The 21501-nt window shown below is 56.6% G+C and overlaps 1 protein-coding gene and 1 long non-coding RNA gene across 3 annotated transcripts; one reads left to right on the top strand and one right to left on the bottom strand.

Annotated features, from left to right (window-relative positions):
- Positions 1 to 3324: 3324 nt before the first annotated feature.
- Positions 3325 to 6583, bottom strand: LOC132536897 (uncharacterized). Its single transcript, XR_009548430.1, has 3 exons — positions 6417 to 6583; positions 6263 to 6316; positions 3325 to 3681 (listed from the first exon to the last, which is right to left on the bottom strand). It is a non-coding gene; the product is annotated as an uncharacterized LOC132536897 (long non-coding RNA).
- Positions 6584 to 10315: 3732 nt separating this feature from the next.
- Positions 10316 to 20676, top strand: PRMT1 (protein arginine methyltransferase 1). Of its 2 annotated transcripts, XM_007531303.2 has the most exons (11): positions 10371 to 10471; positions 12487 to 12540; positions 12934 to 13035; positions 14591 to 14746; positions 14848 to 14911; positions 16471 to 16613; positions 16893 to 16980; positions 17066 to 17181; positions 19033 to 19183; positions 19331 to 19452; positions 20375 to 20676. In XM_007531303.2, the coding sequence occupies exons 1-11, from the start codon at positions 10436 to 10438 to the stop codon at positions 20456 to 20458; spliced, it is 1116 nt and encodes a 371-aa protein (XP_007531365.1). In that variant the 5' UTR covers positions 10371 to 10435; the 3' UTR covers positions 20459 to 20676. The 2 variants fall into 2 exon arrangements, with proteins under 2 accessions (XP_007531366.1, XP_007531365.1); XM_007531304.2 differs by lacking the exon at positions 12487 to 12540 and having other exon boundaries at positions 10316 to 10471.
- The last annotated feature ends 825 nt before the right edge of the window (positions 20677 to 21501 follow it).

Consider the following 21501-nt stretch of genomic DNA (forward strand, 5'->3'; position numbering starts at 1 on the left):
CCCAGCAATAAAAAAAACTGAGCAGGGAGCCGGGCGGTAGCGCAGCGGGTTAAGCTCACGTGGCGCAAAGCGCAAGGACCGGCGTAAGGATCCCAGTTCGAGCCCCCGGCTCCCCACCTGCAGGGGAGTCACTTCACAGGCAGTGAAGCAGGTTAGCAGGTGTCTGTCTGTCTCTTCCCCTCTGTCTTCCCCTCCTCTCTCCATTTCTCTCTGTCCTATTCAACAACAACGACATCAATAATAACTACAACAATAAAACAAGGGCAACAAAAGGGAATAAATAAATATAAAAAAATTTAAAAAATAACTGGGCAAACTTTCTCCTCTGTCTGTCTGTCTCCCTTCCTTTGTGGCGCCAGGACCCTCTGCATGGATGGTTCCACTGCTCCCAGGCTTGTTTTTTTTCATGCTTTGCATTTCAGATAGAGGACAGGCACAGGGCCTCCAAACTCTGGTCTTCCCCGTAGTGACCCGCGCCGGCAGATAAGCGTGTCCCAGCCCCGCATCTTGTCCCGTTCTGGGAGGGAGGAGCACCATTTTGGCGCGGTCCGTCTTAGGGATCGAGGTCAGCGCCCTCCGTGGGAATCGTGTGCTCTGCTATTGTTTCCTGCCTGGCTACTGAGCAACCTTTCACAGGACAGAGAGGAGGGCAAGACAGAGGGGGAGAGAAAGACAGACACCTGCAGACCTGTTTCACTGCCTGTGAAGCGACTCCCCTGCAGGTGGGGAGCCGGGGGTTTGAACCGGGATCCTTATGCCGGTCCTTGGACTTCATGTCAGGTGCACTTAACACGCCGCGCTACCGCCCGACCCCCTCATTGTTATTATTATCATTGGCTTTTTATTTATTTAAGACCTATTTACTCACTAATGAAAGCGAGAGAGAAAGAGACCACTGCCACATCCAGTCCCGTGACTGAATAACAGACCTTGCACTTGGCTCGCCTAATGCTTGACCCGATGCCTCTTGGACACGCTATTGTCTGTTATTGGCAGAGACTATAGGCGGGGCGACAGCACAGTTTTGCAAAGAGACCCTCACATCTAAGGCAATAAAGTCCCAGGTTCAATCCCCCTCACCACCAGATGCCAGAGCTGAGCATAAAAGAAAGGGATACAGCTTCAAGTGAGGAAGGTGGACAGCAAGCGGGTCTAATTATACCAACATGGTGGGGGTGAGGGGGAGAGCAAGGTACACAGGGAAAAAGCAGGAAGACAACTTACTCCATATTGTACAGGAGGGGCCCAGCGGTGGCGCAGCGGGTTAAGCGCACATGGCACAAAGCGCAAGGACGGCGTAAGGATCCCGGTTCGAGTCCCCGGCTCCCCACCTGCAGGGGGGTCTTCTCACAGCGGTGAAGCAGGTCTGCAGGCATCTATCTTTTCCCTTCTCCGTCTTTCCCTCCTCTCTCGATTTCTCTCCATCCTATCCAGTAACCACAACAGCTATAACAACAGTAACAACCACAATAAGGGCAACAAAATGGGAAAAATACCCTCCAGGAGCAGTGGATCTCTAGTGCAGGCGCGGAGCCCCGGCGATGACCCTGGAGGCAAAAACAAACAAATCAATTTTACAGGAAAACAAAAGTGTGGTATGGGGGGAAAACACAGTGGCTCTGTGAACAGACTTTCATAGCTGAGGTTGCCGGGTCCCAGGTTCAATCCCTTGTACCTCCAAAAGCTAGAACTGAGCAGCGACTTAGTCTGTCTCTCTCTCTCTCTCCCCTCTTTCATGAGGAATAAAACACATAACATGTTCTTAATGTCGTTTGTCTTCTGCGCTATTCCTGTAAGATCACAATTAAACTGTGGGCTCCAGAAGGTGGCATCGTGATTCTGCAGAAAGACTCTCATGCTTGAGGCACCAAAGGTCTCAGGTTCAATCCCCTGCACCACCATAAACCAGTGCTGAGCAGTGCTCTGACAAATAAGTAATTCATAAAGTTAAACTAGAAAATAAATTTTAAAAATACTTTTTAAATTTGGGGGTGGTGGTTGTTGACACCAGGGCTTTGAAGCTCTGGTCAACTTTTTCAGCTAGGAAGAGGGAGTGAGGGAAAGAGGCAATAAATAGTACCTCGCTTTCTTCCCTTTTCTTTCTTTTTTTTTTTTTTGCCACCTGGGTTATCACTGGGGCTCAGTGTCGTCACTATGAAGCCACCACTCCCGATGGCCATTTCTTCCTTTTTTCTTTTTTATTTATTTACAGGACAGAGAGAAATTGAGAGGGATAGAGAGATAGAGAGGGAGAGAGAGAGAGACAGAAAGACATACACCTGCAGGCCTGCTTTACATCTAGTGAAGCATCCCCCCTGCAGGTGGAGAGTGGAGGCTCGAACCCCGGTCCTTGCGCATGGCAACCTGTGCATTTATCCCAGTGCGCCACCACCTGGTCCAAGTAAGTCACTTTTTCCAACTGGGTGGGGGCTGGGCCCCAGCCTGAGTCACCGCCAGAGCAAAGCAGGTACAGCCCCCAGGTGAGCTGTGTCTGGGGCTCTTGTCCAGAAGAGCACAATTAACACCGCAGCTCACATCTGTAATATGATGGAGGAGTTTTGAGGGAAATAGTCAGAGGGCTGGGGAGACAGCAGACTGGTCCTGGAGAAGACTTTCATGCCTGAGGCTTTGAGTTCCCAGGTTCAGTCCCCAGCTCTACCAAAAGCCAGATGTGAACAGTGCTCTAGTTAAAAACCAAATCTCCTTAGTTTCTGACAAGCAAAGTGGAGTAACAAGGGTGTGGACCAGGTGGGGTGCGGGTTCTAGCAGCTGTTGGTGGGTGGAAACTAGACGCGCCGTGCTTGGTGGCTGTGGTGTGGTTTGTAGAGACGTCGAGATTTGAGGCGGCATGTCTGGGAGCTGCGCACGCCGCTGCAATGACGCTATTTCCATCTTGTGTTTGTCTCTGGGGTTATCACTGGGGCTCAGTGGTGACACTATGAATCCACTGCTCCTGGCGGCCATTTTTTCCATTTTATTGACTAGCACAGAGAGAAATTGAGAGGGGAAGGGTAGATAGAGAAGGAGAGGGAAAGACAGACACCTGCAGACCTGCTTCACCGCTTGTGAAGTGACTCCCCTGCAGGTGGGGAGCCGGAGGCTTGAACCTGGATCCTTGTGCCGGTCCCTGTGCTTTGTACTTTGTATGTGCACTTAACTCAGGGTGCCATGGCCTGGTCCCCCACCATTTCAATTTTCCCCTTTTGTTGCCTTGTTGTTTATTGTCGTTGTGGTTATTATTGTTGCTATTACTGTCGTTGGATAGGACAGAGAGAAATGGGGAGACGAGGGGAAGACAGAGAGGGGGAGAGAAAGAAAGAGAGGGGAAGGGTAGATAGAGAAGGAGAGGGAAAGACAGACACCTGCAGACCTGCTTCACCGCTTGTGAAGTGACTCCCCTGCAGGTGGGGAGCCGGAGGCTTGAACTGGGATCCTTATGCCGGTCCTTGCGCTTTACAGCATGTGAGCTCAACCCACTGCAATACCGCCTGGCCCCCGCTATTTCAGTTTTTAAGAAGTCTTGTTCAGAAAGCCAGGAGAGAGTTGAGTGGGTAGAGATGGAAGAGTGACGTGAACTTTGGGCTTAAAAACAAGAGGTCCCTGGGGCCGTGTGGTGGTTCACCCGGTTAAATGTACACATTACCATGTGCAAAGATTCAGGTTCAAGTCCCCGGTCCCCACCTGCAGAGGGAAGCTTCATGAGTAGCGAAGCAGTGCTGCAGGTATCTCTTTCATATATGTATGTATTTTTTCATATATAAATATATATATATATATATATATATATATATATATATATATATATATATACATATTTTTTTTTTTTAACCAGAGCACTGCTCAGCTCTGGTTAATGCTGGTGCAGGGGATTGAACATGGGAGCTGCAGACAGGAGAGTCTCTTTGCAGAACCATGACAACGCTATCTACCCCCACTTGGTATTTCTCCCCCTCTCTATCCGCTTTCCATCACAGTTTGTCTCTATCCAATAAATCAATCAATAAATAGTCAACATTAAAAAAGAAGGAGGAGGAAAAGGAGGAGGAGGAGGAGGAGGAGGGGAACAAGAGCTCCCTTGACCTGTAAGGTGTCACAGTAGATAAACTGTTTGACTCTCAAGCGTGAGGTCCTGAGTTTGATCCCCAGCATGGATGCTCTGGTTCTCCCAAATACATAAATAAATAAAAACATACATACATAAATCGGGTGGCCTGGGAGGTGGCACCATGGATGAACTGTTGACTCTCAAGCAGGAGGTCCCAAGTTCAATCCCTGGCAGCACATGTACCAGAGTGGTGTCTGGTTCTTTCTCCTTCTATCTTCTTCATGAATATATAAAATCTTTTTTTTTAAAGACACTGTACTTTAAAAAAAATTATTTGTTGGGAGTCGGGCTGTAGTGCAGCAGGTTAAGCGCAGGTGGCACAAAGCACAAGGACCGGCATAAGGATCCTGGTTCCAACCCCGGCTCCCCACCTCCAGGGGAGTCGCTTCACAGGCGGTGAAGCAGGTCTGCAGGTGTCTGTCTTTCTCTCCCCCTCTCTGTCTTCCCCTCCTCTCTCCATTTCTCTCTGTCCTATCCAACAACGACAACAACAATAATAACCAACAATAAAACAACAAGGGCAACAAAAGGGAATAAATAAATAAAATAAAAATATAAAAAAGTGTATGTGTCAGAATATAGTAGTCACATCACTTTATAAAAAAAAGTTATTTGTTTATTCCCTTTTGTTGCCCTTGTTTTGTTGTAGTTATTATTGATGTCGTTGTTGTTGGATAAGACAGAGAGAAATGGAGAGAGGAGGGGAAGACAGAGAGGGGGAGAGAAAGACAGACACCTGCAGACCTGCCTCACCGCCTGTGAAGCGACTCCCCTGCAGGTGGGGAGCCGGGGCTCCAACCGGGATCCTTACGCCGGTCCTTGTGCTTTGCGCCACCTGCGCTTAACCCGCTGTGCTACTGCCCGACTCCCTGAATAAATAAAATCTTAAAAGAGAGATTGTGTGTATGTCTGCCAGAAGCTGTGGGATTGTTTAGGCTCGGAACCTTAGAGAAAGCCCTGGCAGTGTGGCCTGGGAGGTGGAGCAGAGGGCAGAGCACAGCATTCGCAAACAAGACGCCCAGTCCAGTCCCTGACATCACGTGTCCGAGGGGCGCTCTGGTCCTCTTTCTCTTCCCCTCTCCTCTCCTCTCGCATGAATAAACATGTAAATAAGTAGATCTAACTTACAAAAAAGAGAAAAAGGAAGAGAGAAGTGGGGGCAGGCAGTGGCACACTCAGTACAGGGCACAAGGACCCAGGTTCAAGCCGAGTCCCCACCTGCAGAGGGGGAGCTTCATGAGTGATAAAGCAGGGCTGCAGGGGTCTCTCTCCTGATGTCCCCCTTCCCTCTAGACTTCTGTCTCTATCAAATAAACAAACAAAATATTTAGCGAGAGGAAGGAAGGAAGGAAGCAAGCCTGTAATTACCTTGTGCAAGGCCCCTGGTCCCCACCTGTATGGGGGAAGCTTCACGAGTGGTGAAGCAGGGCTACAGATGTCTCTCTTTCCCTGTCTCCCTCTTCCCTCTCAGATTCTCTCGGTCACTATTTAAAAAATGAATGAATAAATAAACAAATTAATTAATTCAAAAGAAAGGGGCTGGGTGGTGGCGCAGCAGGTTAAGCGCACATGGCTTGAAATCCAAGGACCGGCATAAGGATCCCGGTTCGAGCCCTCGGCTCCCCACCTGCAGGGGAGTCGCCTCACAGGCGGTGAAGCAGGTCTGCAGGTGTCTGTCTTTCTCTCCCCCTCTCTGTCTTCCCGTCCTCTCTCCATTTCTCTCTGTCCTATCCAACAACGACGACAGCAATCAGAACAATAATAACAACAACGACGATAAACAACAAGGGCAACAAAAGGTAAAACAATAAAAATAAAAGTCTTTAAGAAAAGAAAAGAGAGAGAGAGAAGCCAGCTCTCACCTGGCAGAGTGGTCGCTGCCCAGGCTCTGGGGTCGCCACAGCCCCCATCATTCCCTGTGCTCCCTCCTCCCTTTGGGCCCCCACAATGCACCCAGATGGCCAGGCCCTGGGTCCCTCCTCTGCGCCTGTCCGGCCGGCCCTCCCCTCCCTGATCACGGACCCCGACTGCCATGCCACCCCGGACCCTGCACGCCCAGCCTCCAGCCCCTTCTTGCCTCCCCCGAGGGGTCTCCCAGCACCCAGAACTGTCCCCCTGCGCCGCCCAGGCCTGCCCCCCTGCTTGACAAGGACTCACCCAGGTGAGTCCAGGCTACACCAGCTGCTCCCGGGGGCTGGAAACGGGGTGCACCTGTGGATCCCATGAGCTCAGCCACCTGGGCACTGCAGGGCCTTCGGGCTCAGCACCTGGGCACTGCAGACCCTCCTCCCAGGGGTCCCAGTGGGCTCACCGGCTCCGCAGGGCGGGAGTTGCTCGCAGCCGCCGCAGGCACCAGGCAGCCGCCAGCAGCGCGGGCAACAGGGGCAGCAGCAGGAGGAGCAGCGGCGAGGCCAGGCCGCGGGGGCGGGCGGCTCCATGGACCCCAAGGCACCGGGGGTCCTCAGGGGCTGCAGGGTGGAGGAGTCTGGGGGGAGAAGGGGCGAGCAGTGACCAGGGGAAGGGCAGCGAGGCCTCAGGGGCTGCAGGGTGGAGGAGTCTGGGGGAGAAGGGGCGAGCAGTGACCCAGGGGAAGGGCAGCGAGGCCTCAGGGGCTGCAGGGTGGAGGAGTCTGGGGGAGAAGGGGCGAGCAGTGACCCAGGGGAAGGGCTTCGAGGCCTCAGGGGCTGCAGGGTGGAGGAGTCTGGGGGAGAAGGGGCGAGCAGTGACCAGGGGAAGGGCAGCGAGGCCTCAGGGGCTGCAGGGTGGAGGAGTCTGGGGGAGAAGGGGCGAGCAGTGACCCAGGGAAGGGCAGCAAGGCCTCAGGGGCCAGCCAGCTCGCTCCTCTGTGCCTCAGTTTCCTCATGCACACAGTGGGTGCTGTCAGCGCTCCCGGGAAAGCGCCCAGACAGAGGTGCACAGGGCGACATGCTGGGTGTGAACCCTGGGCCTCCTGCCTGCCTGAGCCCACTGAGTCGGCCCTCAGGCTAAACTTCCCATTCTTTTATTTTAAAGACTTATTGAACTCTGTGGAGGGATTGTACCCGGGACCTGAGAGCCTCAGGCCTGAATGTCTGTGGCATAGGGGGCCGGGGAGGTGGCAGAGTGCATGAGAGTGCTGGGAGCATGAGGTCCTGAGTTTGACCCATGGTACCTACCCCATGTGCCTGGCTGAGGCTCTGTTGTTCTCTCTCTTTAATTTTGTTTTTTACCTTTATATATTTATTGGTTAGAGATAGCTAGAAATCCAGAGGGGAGAGAGAAGGGGTGATGAAGACAGAGAGACAGAGAGACACTGGCAACACTGTTTCACCACTCACAAAGCTTTGCCCCTGCAGGTGGGGACCCGGGGCTCAAACCTGGGTTCTTGCACATAGTAACATGTGCACTCAACCAGGTGCTCTACCACCGCTCGAGCCCACTGGTGTTCTCTCTCATAAATAAATAAACAAACAAATACATTTAAAAAATAAAAGGGGGTTGGGTGGGTTAAGCGCAAAGTGCAAGGACCGGTGTAAGGATCCCGGTTCGAGTCCCCGGCTCCCCACCTGCAGGGGAGTCGCTTCACAGGCGGTGAAGCAGGTCTGCAGGTGTCTGTCTTTCTCTCCCCCTCTCTGTCTTCCCCTCCTCTCTCCATTTCTCTCTGTCCTATACAACAACGATGACATCATCAACAACAATAATGACTACAATAACAATAAAACAACAAGGGCAACAAAAGGGAAAATAAATAATTAAAAAATTAATAAAATGTCTTTTTCCTTTTTACATAACCACTATGCCATCTCCTCTGTTCATTATTTTAAAATATTTTTACTTTTTTTTTTTGTTACCCTGGGTTTTTTATCGTTGTTGTGGTTATTATTATCATTGCTATTGATGTCATTGTTTTTGGATAGGACAGAGAGAAATGGAGAGAGGAGGGGAAGACAGAGAGGGGGAGAGAAAGACAGACACCTGCAGACCTGCTTCACCGCCTGTGAAGCGACTCCCCTGCAGGTGGGGAGCCCGGGGCTCGAACTGGCATCCTTATGCCGGTCCTTGTGCTTTGCGCCACCTGCGCTTAACCCGCTGCGCTACTGCCCAACTCCCCCTTTTATTTATTTTATTATTATTTTTTACCAGAGCTGTGCTCAGCCCTGGTATATGGTGGTGCAAGGGATTGAATGCTGGGATTTTGGAGCCTCTGGCATGAGAGTCTCTTTGCATAACCATTATGCTGTCTACCCCTCTTCCCCCCTTTTTAAAGGTATTTATAACTTTATTATTTTTTTCTCTCTTTTTTTAAATTGGGGAATTAATGTTTTACATTCAACAGTAAGTACAATAGTTTGTACATGCATAACATTCCTCAGTTTCCCATATAACAATACCACCCCCACTAGGGCCTCTGAATCCTTCCTGGATCTGTATTCTCCCCACCCACCCACCCACTCCAGAGTCTTTTACTTTGGTGCAATATGCCAATTCCATTTCAGGTTCTACTTGTGTTTTCTTTCCTGATTTTCAGCTTCTGCCTGAGCATGAGATTATCTCATATTCATCCTTCTGTTTCTGACTTATTTCACTCAACGTGATTTTTTCAAGGTCCATCCAAGATCAGCTGAAAACGGTGAAGTCACCATTTTTTACAGCTGAGTAGTATTCCATTGTGTATCTAGACCACAACTTGCTCATCCCAAACTAGGATTTTGGAGCCTCTGGCATGAGAGTCTCTTTGCACAATCATTATGCTATCTACCCCCCTCCTCCCTTTTAAAAAACTCTTTAATCAAAGTACTGCTGAGCCCTGGTGGTGGTTGGGGTGGTGGGGCATTTACCCTGGGAATTTGGAACCTCAGGCTTGAGAGTCTGTTTGCACAACCATTATACCATCTACTCCACCCTCAGCCCCAGCCTTCCTCCGCAGCCACACAGATGGACTGCGCCCGTGGCGGCTCACTCCCAGGACAGACAGATTTCCGGGGTTCCACGGTGGGGACTGTGTGTGTGTGTGTGTGTGTGTGTGTGTGTGTGTGTGTGTGTGTGTGTGTGATGGCGTTTGACGAGCTGCATTCATCTCCATGCGACTGGCCGCTCTTCCTGCCAGTCCAGGAAGACTTCCTGGCGGAGGTGGCGGCCGAGCCTCATCTAGATTGAGACGGAGCAGTTGGCAGACGTGAGTCAGGAAAGGCAGAGGCTCCGGGAGGGTTTGAAAAGCTCGAGATGGGGGGCCCGGGGTGGCCAGCCCACCTGGTACCGCGCACACTTCATTACCTGCCAGGCCCGGGGTTCGAGCCCCCGGCACCACATGGGAGCGCCAGGCAGAGGGCCCGGGCTCTGCGGCCTCTCCTCTCTCTCTGCCCCTGTTGAACCATCTCTAGCTTTAATAAATGAAAGGGAGACAGACAGACAGACAGGAAGGAGGGAAGGAAGGAGGGAAGGAGGGGCTGGGCCAACACCACACGGTTTTGCAGGGCCCAGGCTCGGTCCCCGGCACCGCCATCAGGCCAGAGCCGAGCGGGGCTCCGGCCTGAACTTTTGCAATGAAAGAACGTCCACTGGCAGCTCTGCGTCCCAGGAGGAGCCCGGCGGAAACATAACAAAGCGCCCCGCCGGGCACCATGGCGCCGACAGCGTCGACTGCGAATAAAGGCCAGAGACGAGAAGCCCTGCAGCCTGAGCCCTGCCCCTGACACGTCTCGGGGTCCTCAGTAGGCGCCTGCTCCCGGGGCCCCCGGGCCTCTCTCTGTCTCCCTCTCGGATAAATGGACACAGGAGCCAGGCCCCCCCGCCCCCCGCCACTTGCAGGCGGCGAGGATCCCCAGAATGGAGGATGAGTGACAGTTCCCTTCAGCCAATCGCTGGAGCGAAAAGCCTCAGGGTCATCCTGTCACGGAGTTCAGCCTGACGTCTCTCTTCAGATGAGCCAATAGCAGCGGAGAAGAGGCGGGTGGTCCCGCTGGGGGATCGCGGGTTCAAGATGTCCGCCTCGCGCGGGGCCCGCCGGGAAGCTCTAGGGCGGGGTCTAGGGGGAAGGGGCGGAACCTGCGGGTCGGCCTTATCCAATCAGCAGCCGCGTTTCTGGTGATCGACGGGCCGTCTTTCCCATCCCAGGCGACTGAAAGAGGCGGGGCTCTGAGCGCCAGAGCGGGCGGGTCCCTGGCGTCTGACGGGCGGATCCCTCAGCCAATGGGCGAATAGCACTCGCAGACGGCCGCCCCTTTGACCAATGAGATGTCTTGGCGGGGTGGCGCTGGGCGGGGCGTCGACCCTCCGCTATAAAGCGGTCCCGGGGGAGTGCAGAGAAAGGGGGGGTCTAGGTGGCCCGAGGAGGAGTAGCTTCGGGTGAAGATGGCGGCAGCCGAGGCCGCGAACTGCATCATGGAGGTGAGAGCCTGGAGGGTCGGGGGGTCGGCGGGGCCCGGGCTCGGCTGCTTGTTTTCTGCCTCCGTCGTGGAGAAGGGGCTCCGGCCCGGCGGGTCTGGGGTTGGACCCCCCCCTCCTCCGCCAGCCATGGGGGGCGCCGTCTGCTCCGAATCTCAGGGCGGGGGGGAGCTGCTTGTCCTCCGTTTGGGATGCAGGATCCCGGTTTTTCTGCTGGGAGCCCAGGGCCCGCAGAAGGTCCGGGGGCCCCTCCCGCGTGCACCCGGGGCCGGGGGCGCTTCCGCCCGGGCCCCCACGTGGCGGCGGCGCGGGGGTTGGGGAGGGGGGTGTGCCGGGGGGTGGCCGCGGGCTCCACGTGCGGGACAAAGGCCCCGCCCCCGGCGGGGGGAACCGCGGCGAGCAGGCGCCGACCCTCCCCGCAGCTCCCCGCACCCCGCCGGGTCCTTTCCCTGGGGGGTCGCGAGCCGCACCCGGGGGTCCCGACCTGGGGCGGGTGTGGCGGGCAAGGTCGGTGTCCCCTCCAGTGAGACGCCCCCAGCCCCATGCCACCCCCCCCCCCCCAGGGCCGGGGTTCGCGCTCTCGGGGCTGGACAATTGTCGGGTTCCCTCCCTGGCTTCTCCGCGCCCGGGCTGGGGGCTCCCCCGCGACCCCCTCCCCGGTGACCTCGCACCGGAGCCCCCCCCCCCCCGGGCTGGTTCCGGACGAGCCCCGCGCACCCCCTGGTGGCCGTGTCGGGCGCGGGGCCTCTTTCCTTGGGGCGTGTCCCCGGGCCCCGCACCCCAGGCCGGGGGGCGAGGCTGGGCAGCGACCTCCCTCCTGCCCCGAGCCCAGGTTTTTTTTTTTTTTTTTTTTCTTATTTATTATCTTTGTTTCTTGCATAGAGACAGGAATCGAGAGCGTAGGGGAGATAAAGAGGGAAACAGAGAGCCACCTGCAGCCCTGCTTCACCCCTTGCAAAGCTTTCCCTTTGCAGGTGGGGGCCCGGGGCTCGAACCTGGGTCCTTGAGCGCTGTAACATGTGCGCTCATCTAGGTGCGCCAACATCCGGACCCGAGTTTAGGTTTTTTTTTTGAGGGTCCTGAGTCCTGGTTGCCCGAAATGGCTTCAGTGAGCTGGGTGTCTGATCTCCAGACGTGTCGAGAAAGGGGCCCGGGCGGATCCCCCCAGCAGCCGGCCCGCCCCTGTGCACCCTCACTGGGACCGTCTGCCCACGGGGCTCCCGCACGCCCCCCTCCGCCTGAGGGCCCGGGGCTAGGGGTCTGCAGTGGCTCCAGAGGCTGGGTGGTCTCCCCGCCACCTGCCCCTGCCTGGGAAGCAGGATTTCTGCTCGCTGAGCCCCGGGTGCCCGAGCCGCACCCCCTTTTTCTGGAGCCCTCTCAGACAAGAGTCGGGCCGCAGGGGTGGGCACACGCCCAGCTGGGGGTACACCTCGCCGGCCCTCCTCCCCCAGCTACTTCTGGCGCCCTGGCACAGGGCGGTGTGTGTCAGGAAATGTCACTTAATCTGGGGGGATTAGGTGATGGGGGCAGCGACAGCTGGCGGTGTCCTCGTGCCCGGCAGTGGGGCAGCTGGGTGCCCGCTATTGGGGGCTAGATGCCAGTCCAGAGGAGGGGCAGCTGGTGGGGAGGGCGGGCCCACCATCTCTCCAGCCACAGCTGGGACAGACCCCTTCCCTCGTGCCCTCCCCTCCCCATTTTTAAAAAAGATTTTGTCTATTCATTCACGGAGAGAAGAGAGAGAACCAGACATCACTCTGGGGCATGTGCTTCCGGGCCTTGAACTCAGGACCTCATGCTTTTGAGAGTCCAGTGCTTTATCCACTGCGACCCCTCCATCCCCTTTTGAAAACAGCCCCGTCTCTACACACCCCTGCCCCCGACCCGATCCCCCCCCCCCACCCCGAGGCCCCAGGAAGAGGCCGAGCAGGCGCGGCCCATCCTCAGCTCCCTCTGCTCCCCAGAGCTCTGGCCTGGCCTCTCCCAGTAGCTAATCCTTTCTCCCTGTTACTCTCTCCTAGAATTTTGTAGCCACCTTGGCTAATGGGATGAGCCTCCAGCCGCCTCTTGAAGAAGTAAATATCCTTTTGCGAGACCCTCCCCGCCCACATAGGCCCCCGGCCGCTCAGCAGGCCCCTCTGGCTTCACCCAGGCTGCCCAGTGCCCCCTCCCTCCAGGGCGGCTTCGTTCCTTAACTCGGCGCCCAGCCCCGCGCCCGCCCCGCCCCGCCCCGCCCCGCCCCGCCCCGCCCCGCCCCAGCTGTGGGCTGAGCTAGACCCGGGCAGAGAAACTGGAGAGATGGTAGGCGGGCCAGGAGAAGAGCGGGGCTTTTTCAGTGTGGGGGCCCCCGAGGAGGAGGCGAGATGGCAGGCGGGCTGCAGGGCTGCCACCCGGATGTGATTTCTGGGCTGTCCCGTCGTGGGAACCCCCAGACCTGACCTGTACTCCCCTCGCACCCCCAACCCCAGGTCTCCTGTGGCCAGGCGGAGAGCACAGACAAGCCCAACGCCGAGGACATGACGTCCAAAGATTACTACTTCGACTCCTACGCTCACTTCGGCATCCACGAGGTGAGTGCAGGGACAGGGACGTGGGGGGGGGGTCCTGACGCATGCGCACATGCAGGGTCCCCTCGCCCAGCGGTTGCCGCGGAGACAGAGGCTGGCTGGCTGGCAGTACGCATGCGCTCCCGCTCCCCGCCGCCGGTCTCTGGCGCCCTCTAGCGAGCGGTTGCGGCGCTGTCCCCCAGCTGTTCGGGCTTGTGGCGCGACATTCTGCAAGTTGAGGGTTCAGAAAAGCTGCAGGTGGCTACGCTTCCGTCTGTTTTTGTTCTCTTGTCTCTTTCTGTTTGTTGGGTAGAGACAGAAGTCGAGAGGGGCGGGAGGGAGAGATGCCGCAGCCCGGCTCACTGCTTGTGAAGCTTCCCTGCAGGTGGGGGCCGGGGCTTGAACCTGGGCCCTTTGCGTGGTGACGTGTGCCCTCGACCAGGGGGCCAGCACCTCTTCGGTTTTTTTCTTTCTTCATTCATTATTTCACCTCCAGAATTATCGCTGGGCCTTGGTGCCTGCACTACGAATACACTTCTCTTGGAGGCCATTTTTTCCCCCTTTTGTTGCCTTTGTTGTCTATCGTTGTTGATATTATTGTTGTTGGATAGGACAGAGAAATGGAGAGAGGAGGGGAAGACAGAGAGGGGGAGAGAAAGACAAGACACCTGCAGGTGGGGAGCCGGGGCTCGAGCCAGGATCCTTACGCTGGTCCTTGCACTTAACTAACCGCGCACTAGCGCCCCACCCCCCTGTTCATTTATTTTATAGAGGTTAACTCACTAATGAGAGAGAGAGAGCCAGACGCTGGGACTGAACTCGGGGCTCCCTGCTTTACCCACAGTGCCCCTCTCTGCATTCACGATGTCTTCCTGAGAGAGACAGAACCAGCGCTGCATGTGGTGAGGCTCACGCAGGTGTAGCTGCCCTGCTCGCCATGCCACCTCCTCTTCTTACCTTTTTCCTTTTTGAGTTCGAATTATTAAAAATCCACCTGAGTGGTCCGGGAGGTAGCACCATGGTAAAGCTTTGGACTCTCAAGCATAAGGTCCCAAGTTCGATCCCCAGCAGCACATGTGCCAGAGTGATGTCTGGTTCTTTCTCCTCCTGTCTTTCTCATGAATAAATAAAGTATTAAAAATCCACTGGTATTTCTAACCAGAGCGCTCCTCACACTACGGGTGGTGCTGCCGCCGCCCTTCCTTCCTGGACTCTGGGGTCAGCTGGCCAAGTGCCAGGCTGAGGAGGGGAGGTAGACGCCGGCTCAGGTGTTGGCTTCCACAGAGCCCCAAGGGGCTGGCTTGTTCTCTGGGCCCTCAGCGCGCCAGGCCACGGTGTGATGGTTCTGCAAAAACACTCCTGCCTGAGGCTGTCAGCTCCCAGGTTCAATCCCCAGCACCACCGGCAGCCAGAGCTGAGCAGGGCTCTGGGCTGTGTGTCTCTCACTGAAATAAACATGAACAGGGCAGAGGCGCTCCACCGCGTCCTCAGGGTCATCAGGCGGCAGCAACAAGGGCGCCTTGTTCATCTGTGGGGTGGGCCCCTTAGCCACCCTGGTGTCCTTGTCCCCCCCCCCCAGGAAATGCTGAAAGACGAGGTGCGCACCCTCACCTACCGCAACTCCATGTTCCACAACCGGCACCTCTTCAAAGACAAGGTGGTGTTGGACGTGGGCTCAGGGACGGGCATCCTCTGCATGTTCGCCGCCAAGGCCGGGGCCCGCAAGGTCATCGGGGTGAGCGTCTGGGGTCCGCCAGGTGGGAGGCCGGGGCGGGCGGGGGCCCCAGGAAGGCAACGGGGCGTTCTCACCCCCCTCCCTTCTTCCTGGACCCCCAGATTGAGTGTTCCAGTATTTCCGACTACGCGGTGAAGATTGTCAAAGCCAACAAACTAGATCATGGTGAGTGTCCCGGATGAGTGCAGGCGGGGGTGGGGGTCCTGGACACTGTCTGTCTGTCTGTCTCTCTGTCTCTCTGTCGTCCCTGGGCTCCTGGGCGGCGGGACCTGATAGCCCAGGACCGTCCCACCCACTTGGGATCTGGGATCTGAGTGTCACCGGCAAGGCCAAGGTCACAAGCTTAGCAGCTCCGGCTCCCTCTGGGGCGGGTGGCGTCCTTCCCTCTTCAGTGAGACTAGCAGCTGATGGCTGACAGCCAAGGACTGAGGCGAGGGCTCCTGCTCGCCCTCGGCTGCCCTTCTGAGGGAAGGCACACAGGGCGGGTGAATGTGCTCCCACAGTGGTCAGGGTGACGCGGCATGTCGCTCCCCCTGAACATTCTTTTACACAAGCGAGTGTATTTGTGGAGAGAAGCGGGTGGATCGTGGTGGGCCGGCCTTGTATACGTCCTCCCAGTGCCTTCTGTGTTGTCAGATTAACCTCAGGGCTAAGCGCACAAGAGCAAAGAGAAAGCAAGAGAGAGAGAGAGAGAGAGACACCTGCAGCCCTGCATCACCCCTTGTGAAGCTTTCCCCTGCAGGTGGGAACCAGGGACTTGAACCCGGGACCTTGTGCGCTGTAATGTGAGCGCTGCCACCTGGCCCCAGAGCACAAGAACTTTGCCTTTCTTAGATGAGCCCTGAAGTGATATTTTTGATTTTTAAATTTATTTGCTATTGGATAGAGAGAGGAACTGAGAGGGGAGGGGAGATCGGGACTGACTGACACCTGCAGCCCTGCTTCACCTCTCGTGAAGCTTTCCCCCATAGGTGGGGACTAGGGGCTTGAACCCAGGTCCTTACACATTGGCTTCCTGTGAAGTATTCTTTTTTTTTTTTTTTAAATATTTATTCCCTTTTGTTGCCCTTGTTATTTTATAGTTATAATAGTTGTTATTGATGTCGTCATTGTTGGATAGGACAGAGAAATGGAGAGGGGGAGAGAAAGATAGACACCTGCACACCTGTTTCACCGTCTGTGAAGCGACCCCTCTGCAGGTGGGGAGCCGGGGGCTTGAACCGGGATCCTTACGCCGGTCCCTGCGCTTTGTGCCACCTGTGCTTTAACCTGCTGCGCTACCGCCCGACTCCCTGTGAAGTATTTTATTTACTTATTTGGATAGAGACAGCCAGAAATGGAGAGGGAAGGGGGTGATAGAGAGAGAGAGAGAGAGAGAGACACCTGCATCCCTGCTTCACCACTTGTGAAGCTTTCCTCCTGCAGGTGGGGGCCAGGGGTTCGAACACAGGTCCTTGCGCATTGCAACATGGGCACTCAACCAGGTGTGCCACCACCTGGCCCCCCGTGAGGTACTTTTTAACCAGCTATCGTAACAAATCTCTGGGTGGGGCGTCTGTGTGTGAGTGACTGGTGACCAAGACGGTTGAAAAGTCCACGATCCACATTGCCGCTTCTCTCAGTAATAAATAAAGTTAATCCCCAAAGACCTGAGGTCAGGGCCGCCCTGGTGGGTTCGGGAGGGCGGGCGGGGGGCCGGTCCCATGTAGCCCGTGTGCCCGCAGTGGTGACCATCATCAAGGGGAAGGTGGAGGAGGTGGAGCTGCCTGTGGAGAAGGTGGACATCATCATCAGCGAGTGGATGGGCTACTGCCTCTTCTACGAGTCTATGCTCAACACCGTGCTCTACGCCCGGGACAAGTGGCTGGTGAGTGGGTGGGTGTCCCCTGGGCTCTGACCTTGGACGGACTCCCCACCCGAGGGCCTGGGCAGGGGGGCTCCCAGTGCGGGGGTGCGGAGGCCACAGGCTCGAGCATCAGGATGGCCGGGCATTCTGGGAAGGCTCTGCCCCAAAGTGCTCTTTTCTGCGACAGCCTTCAGCGGACACATTCGGTGGGGGGATCAGGGAGGCCAGTGACCAAAGAGCTTAAAAGAGGTCAAGCTGGAAGGTTTGGGGCTTGGTGGCCTCACCCCGGTCCCCTTGCAGGCACCCGACGGCCTCATCTTCCCCGACCGAGCCACACTGTACGTGACGGCCATCGAGGACCGACAGTACAAAGACTACAAAATCCACTGTGAGTCGGGGCGGGGCGCCTCTGACCCCGGCCGGGTGGGGGGTGCTAGCCAAAGCCCCGGGTCACCCTCGCCTCCCCTCCCCAGGGTGGGAGAACGTCTATGGCTTCGACATGTCCTGCATCAAAGACGTGGCCATCAGGGAGCCGCTGGTGGACGTGGTGGACCCCAAGCAGCTGGTCACCAACGCCTGCCTCATAAAGGTGAGGGGCGGAGGCCCCGCTGTCTGGGGGCCTGAGGCTTCAGGTCGGGATGGCAGAGTGGTCCAAGGTGTCTGAGGACGGAGAGCCCGGGGTGGGGGGTGCCAAGCTCCCTGAAAGTCTGACACCAAGGGAGTTTAGAGAGAGAGGGATGGAGGGAGAGGGAGAGAGAGAGAGAGCCACATAGACAAAATCCAGAACAACACTTGGATTTGAACCTGGAACATCAGGCAAACGAGCCCCAAGACCTCCCCAGCCCCTGCACCTCTCTCAAAGGTAGAACAGAAAGAAATTGAGGGAAAGAGGAGGTGGGGGTGGGGAGAGATGCCCGCAGCGTTGCTTTTCGGGCTGTGACGCTTTCCCCCTGGTGAGGGGACTGGGGGCTTGACCTGGGTCCTTGTGCACTTACCCAAGCGCGCCACCACCCCAGCCCTGTTGTAAGTCAGACAGGTGGGAAATGCGCCTTTAGTGCCTGCTGTTCCATATGTGTGTTAACCACTCTGCTGAGCCCTGGCTTGTGCTGGGGAGAGAACTGTGACTTTGGAGCCTCAAGCATGGAAGTCTGTTTGTTTGTTTTGTTTTGTTTTTTAAACCAGAGCACTGCTCAGCTCTGGCTTATGGTGGGGAGGAGGGGATTGAACCTGGAACTTTGGAGCCTCAGGCAGAACCCTTATGCTATCTACCCCCGCCCAGAAGTTAGTTTTCTGTTTGTATAACCGCTACACTGTTTTTCTCCCACCTCCCCCTCCAAAAAAAAAAAAAAAAGCAGGGTAGGTGGCGCAAAGCACAAGGACCAGCATAAGGATCCCAGTTTGAGCCCCCGGCTCCCCACCTGCAGGGGAGTCGCTTCACAGGCGGTGAAGCAGGTCTGCAGGTGTCTATCTTTCTCTCCCCCTCTCTGTCTTCCCCTCCTCTCTCCATTTCTCTCTGTCCTATCCAACAACAGTGACATCAGTAACAACAATAATAATAACCACAACAATGGTAAAACAACCAGGGTAACAAAAGGGAAAAAATGGGAGCAGTGGATTTGTCGTAGGCACCAAGCCCCAGCAGTAACCCTGGAAGTAAAAAGTAAATTAAAAACAAATATAAAAACGGGGTGTCGGGTGGTAGCACAGTGGGTTAAATGCACGTGGTGCACAGCGCAGGGATCAGCATGAGGATCCCAGCTTGAGCTCCCCACCTGCAGGGGAGTCGCTTCACAGGCGGTGAAGCAGGTCTTTAGGTGTCTGTCTTTCTCTCCCCCTCTCTGTCTTCCCCATCTCTCTCCATTTCTCTCTGTCCTATCCAACAACAACCACATCAATAACAACAATAATAACTACGACAATAAAAAGGGAAAATAAATATTTTAAAAATTAAAAAACAAAAGCAGGGGAGATAGCATAATGATTATGCAAAGAGACTCGTACCTGAGGCCCCAAAGTCCCAGGTTCAATCCCCTGCACCACCATCATCCAGAGCTGAGCAGTGCTCTGGTAAAAAGTTTTAAACAAACAAACAAAACCTACTGTGATACTGGTATTGTGAGCCAAAGGTCAGTCAGCAACATTTCATCTAAAGAACTATTCAAGTGGTTGGGGAGGTGGCGCAGTGGATAAAGCACCAGGCTCTCAAGCTTGAGGTCTTGAGTTCGATCCCCAGCAGCGCCTGTGGTGTCTGGTTTTCCCTCTAATAAATAAGTAAAACGTAGATGGACGATTCTTCAGATCCCAGAGATGCGGGGGCTGGGGTGGGGTGGGTGACCCTGGTGGGGGCTGGGCTTCCAAGCAGGCCTCAGTTTCCCTTGCTGGAACGGCCGGGCTGGGAGGCACGGTGGCCGTGGCAGAGGGGCTCACGGGCTTCCCGCAGGAGGTGGACATCTACACAGTCAAGGTGGAGGACCTCACCTTCACGTCCCCCTTCTGCCTGCAAGTGAAGCGCAACGACTACGTGCACGCGCTGGTGGCCTATTTCAACATCGAGTTCACCCGCTGTCACAAGAGAACCGGCTTCTCCACCAGTGAGCGGGGATGGCAGGGCAGGGGGTGGGCAGGGGAGGGCTGGGGTGGGGCAGGCGGGAATGGCAGGGGCCGGCGGGCAGGGATGGCAGGGGCAGATGGGCAGGGATTGTAGGGCGGGGTGGCCTGCTGACCAGCCCCTCCCGCAGGCCCCGAGTCCCCCTACACACACTGGAAGCAGACGGTGTTCTACATGGAAGATTACCTGACGGTGAAGACGGGCGAGGAGATCTTCGGCACCATTGGCATGCGGCCCAATGCCAAAAACAACGTGAGGCCTAGGGAGGGGGCGGGATGGGGGCCTCTACCTGCTCTGGCCACCCAGCCAAACGCCTGCTCTCCCGGCCCCGCCCCCATTCTAGCAAGGGGACGCTCGCTCGCAGGGATGCCAGCTAAAAGGGGGCTGGAGAAGGTGACTGACCTGCGGCCGCATGGCTCTGCCAGCCCAGAACGGAGTGGGGGGGACGTTTGCACCCCTCTTTCTCAGAGCTGCGCTGGGCAGGTCCCGGCATTCTGCACAGGCGTGCTGGAGTCTCACTGGTGCAAGGCCCCAGCGCCACCAGCCAAGCAGCTTTTTAAAAAATTTAAAAACATTTATTCCCTTCGGTTGCCCTTGTTGTTTTATTGTTGTAGTTATTAATGTCATCGTTGCTGGATAGGACAGAGAGAAATGGAGAGAGGAGGGGAAGACAGAGGAGGAGAGAAAGACAGACACCTGCAGACCTGCTTCACCGCCTGTGAAGCGACTCCCCTGCAGGTGGGGAGCCGGGGGCTCGAACCGGGATCCTTATGCCGGTCCTTGTGCTTTGCGCCACCTGCGCTTAACCCGCTGCTCTCCCGCCCGACTCCCCCAAGCGGCTGTTTTGTGTATTTTTCCTGAGGTTGAGTTGAGAGACCAGAGAGAGAGCACAGCTTGGCTCAGGCACATGTAGACCCAGAAAATGAGCCTGGGGCCTCAGACCTGCAGGTCAGGAGCTCTGTTCGCTGAGCCATCTCCCCAGGCAAAATCCTAGCAAGAGAGTGAGCTTCCACGCAGAAGTCCGCATCCTGGGTGCTGGTGTGTCCTGAGGAGGCAGATGAGGGCAGGCTCAGGACGTGGGGGTCTCCAGGGAGGGTGACACAGGCAGTGTGTGTGGGGTCTTGTCTGCCCCGCCATGACCCTGACCTCCGCCCCCCTTCCCCCTTCCCCACAGCGCGACCTGGACTTCACCATCGACCTGGACTTCAAGGGCCAGCTGTGTGAGCTGTCCTGCTCCACCGACTACCGGATGCGCTGAGGCCGCCCCTGGCTCTCCCACCCCGGCCGGGCCGGCCCTGCAGGGCCCAGGGGCTGCGATCTTAGGCGGTTTTCGGGGCTCCCTCTTCCTCTCCCCTCCGAAGGGGGTTTTAGGGGGCCTGGGCTGGGAGGGGGGTGAGGGTACATCGTGACTGTGTTTTTCATAACTTATGTTTTTATATGGCTGCATTTACGCCAATAAACCTTCAGCTGGGACGACTCCGACTCGGCTCCCTGGGCCTCAGTGGGGGTTGCAGGTGGCCAAAGGTCTCTCCCTCTTGTGTGTCTCCTTTCAGTTGTTCTTCCACTCACCATCTGGGGGTCTCCGGCCCTATTTGCTCTTGTCCCAGCTGCTGGCTGACCTCTGTCCAACTGCCTCGACACCCACGATTCACTGGGCGTTACCTTCCTGTCTGCACCCACGGGTTGGCGGGAGGGGTGGTGTCCTGCTGACCCCCACCCCCGGCCAGGCTTAGAGCCCGTGAAGCTCACCAGTCTCCACAGCCTGCGCCCCCTGGGTGGTGTGCATACTGCCGGGGCGAGTCACCCCCAGGACTGACACATGGCCCAAGGTCCTGACGCCACTTCAGGCTCTGGGGCAGTGGGGGGAGGTCTACATGAGCCCAGCGCCAGCCCTGGAAGCAGCAGTCCACATTGGGGGGCGGTGACCTTGTCACTGTATTAAGCTCCCCCACCAAGTAACATAGTATAAGCCCTCACCTCCCTGCTTGGGGGCCTGGACTGCAGGCGGTGACAACAGTGACCAGAAGAGTCCTGGAGGGTGTGCAGGGAGGGTGACAGCTGCCCACGTACCCGGGGCACAAGCGCCAGGCACCTTGCTGGAGGGGCTGGGGGGCCTCACCCAGGAGCCCAGCTCCACGCCCATAGCTGTACCCCTTTCCTGCTGTTGGAGGGCCACACACCCGGCGCCAGACTGAGCCCTACAGGAAGGAAGGAGCTGGGTGGTAGCGCGGGTTAAGCGCACGTGGCACCTGCGTAAGGATCCCAGTTCCGGTCCCGTGGCTCCCCATCTCACCTTCACCT

Source organism: Erinaceus europaeus, chromosome 2, assembly GCF_950295315.1.
Source record: "Erinaceus europaeus chromosome 2, mEriEur2.1, whole genome shotgun sequence".
Lineage (NCBI taxonomy): Eukaryota > Metazoa > Chordata > Mammalia > Eulipotyphla > Erinaceidae > Erinaceus > Erinaceus europaeus.

Bases quoted from the DNA above. Each gene is read 5' to 3' on its own strand.
- PRMT1 (XM_007531303.2), top strand. From the start codon at position 10,436: ATGGCGGCAGCCGAGGCCGCGAACTGCATCATGGAG. The intron at 16,981-17,065 runs GTGAGTCGGGGC...TCCCCTCCCCAG, and splicing joins CAAAGACTACAAAATCCACT to GGTGGGAGAACGTCTATGGC. The intron at 19,184-19,330 runs GTGAGCGGGGAT...CCCCTCCCGCAG, and splicing joins GAGAACCGGCTTCTCCACCA to GCCCCGAGTCCCCCTACACA.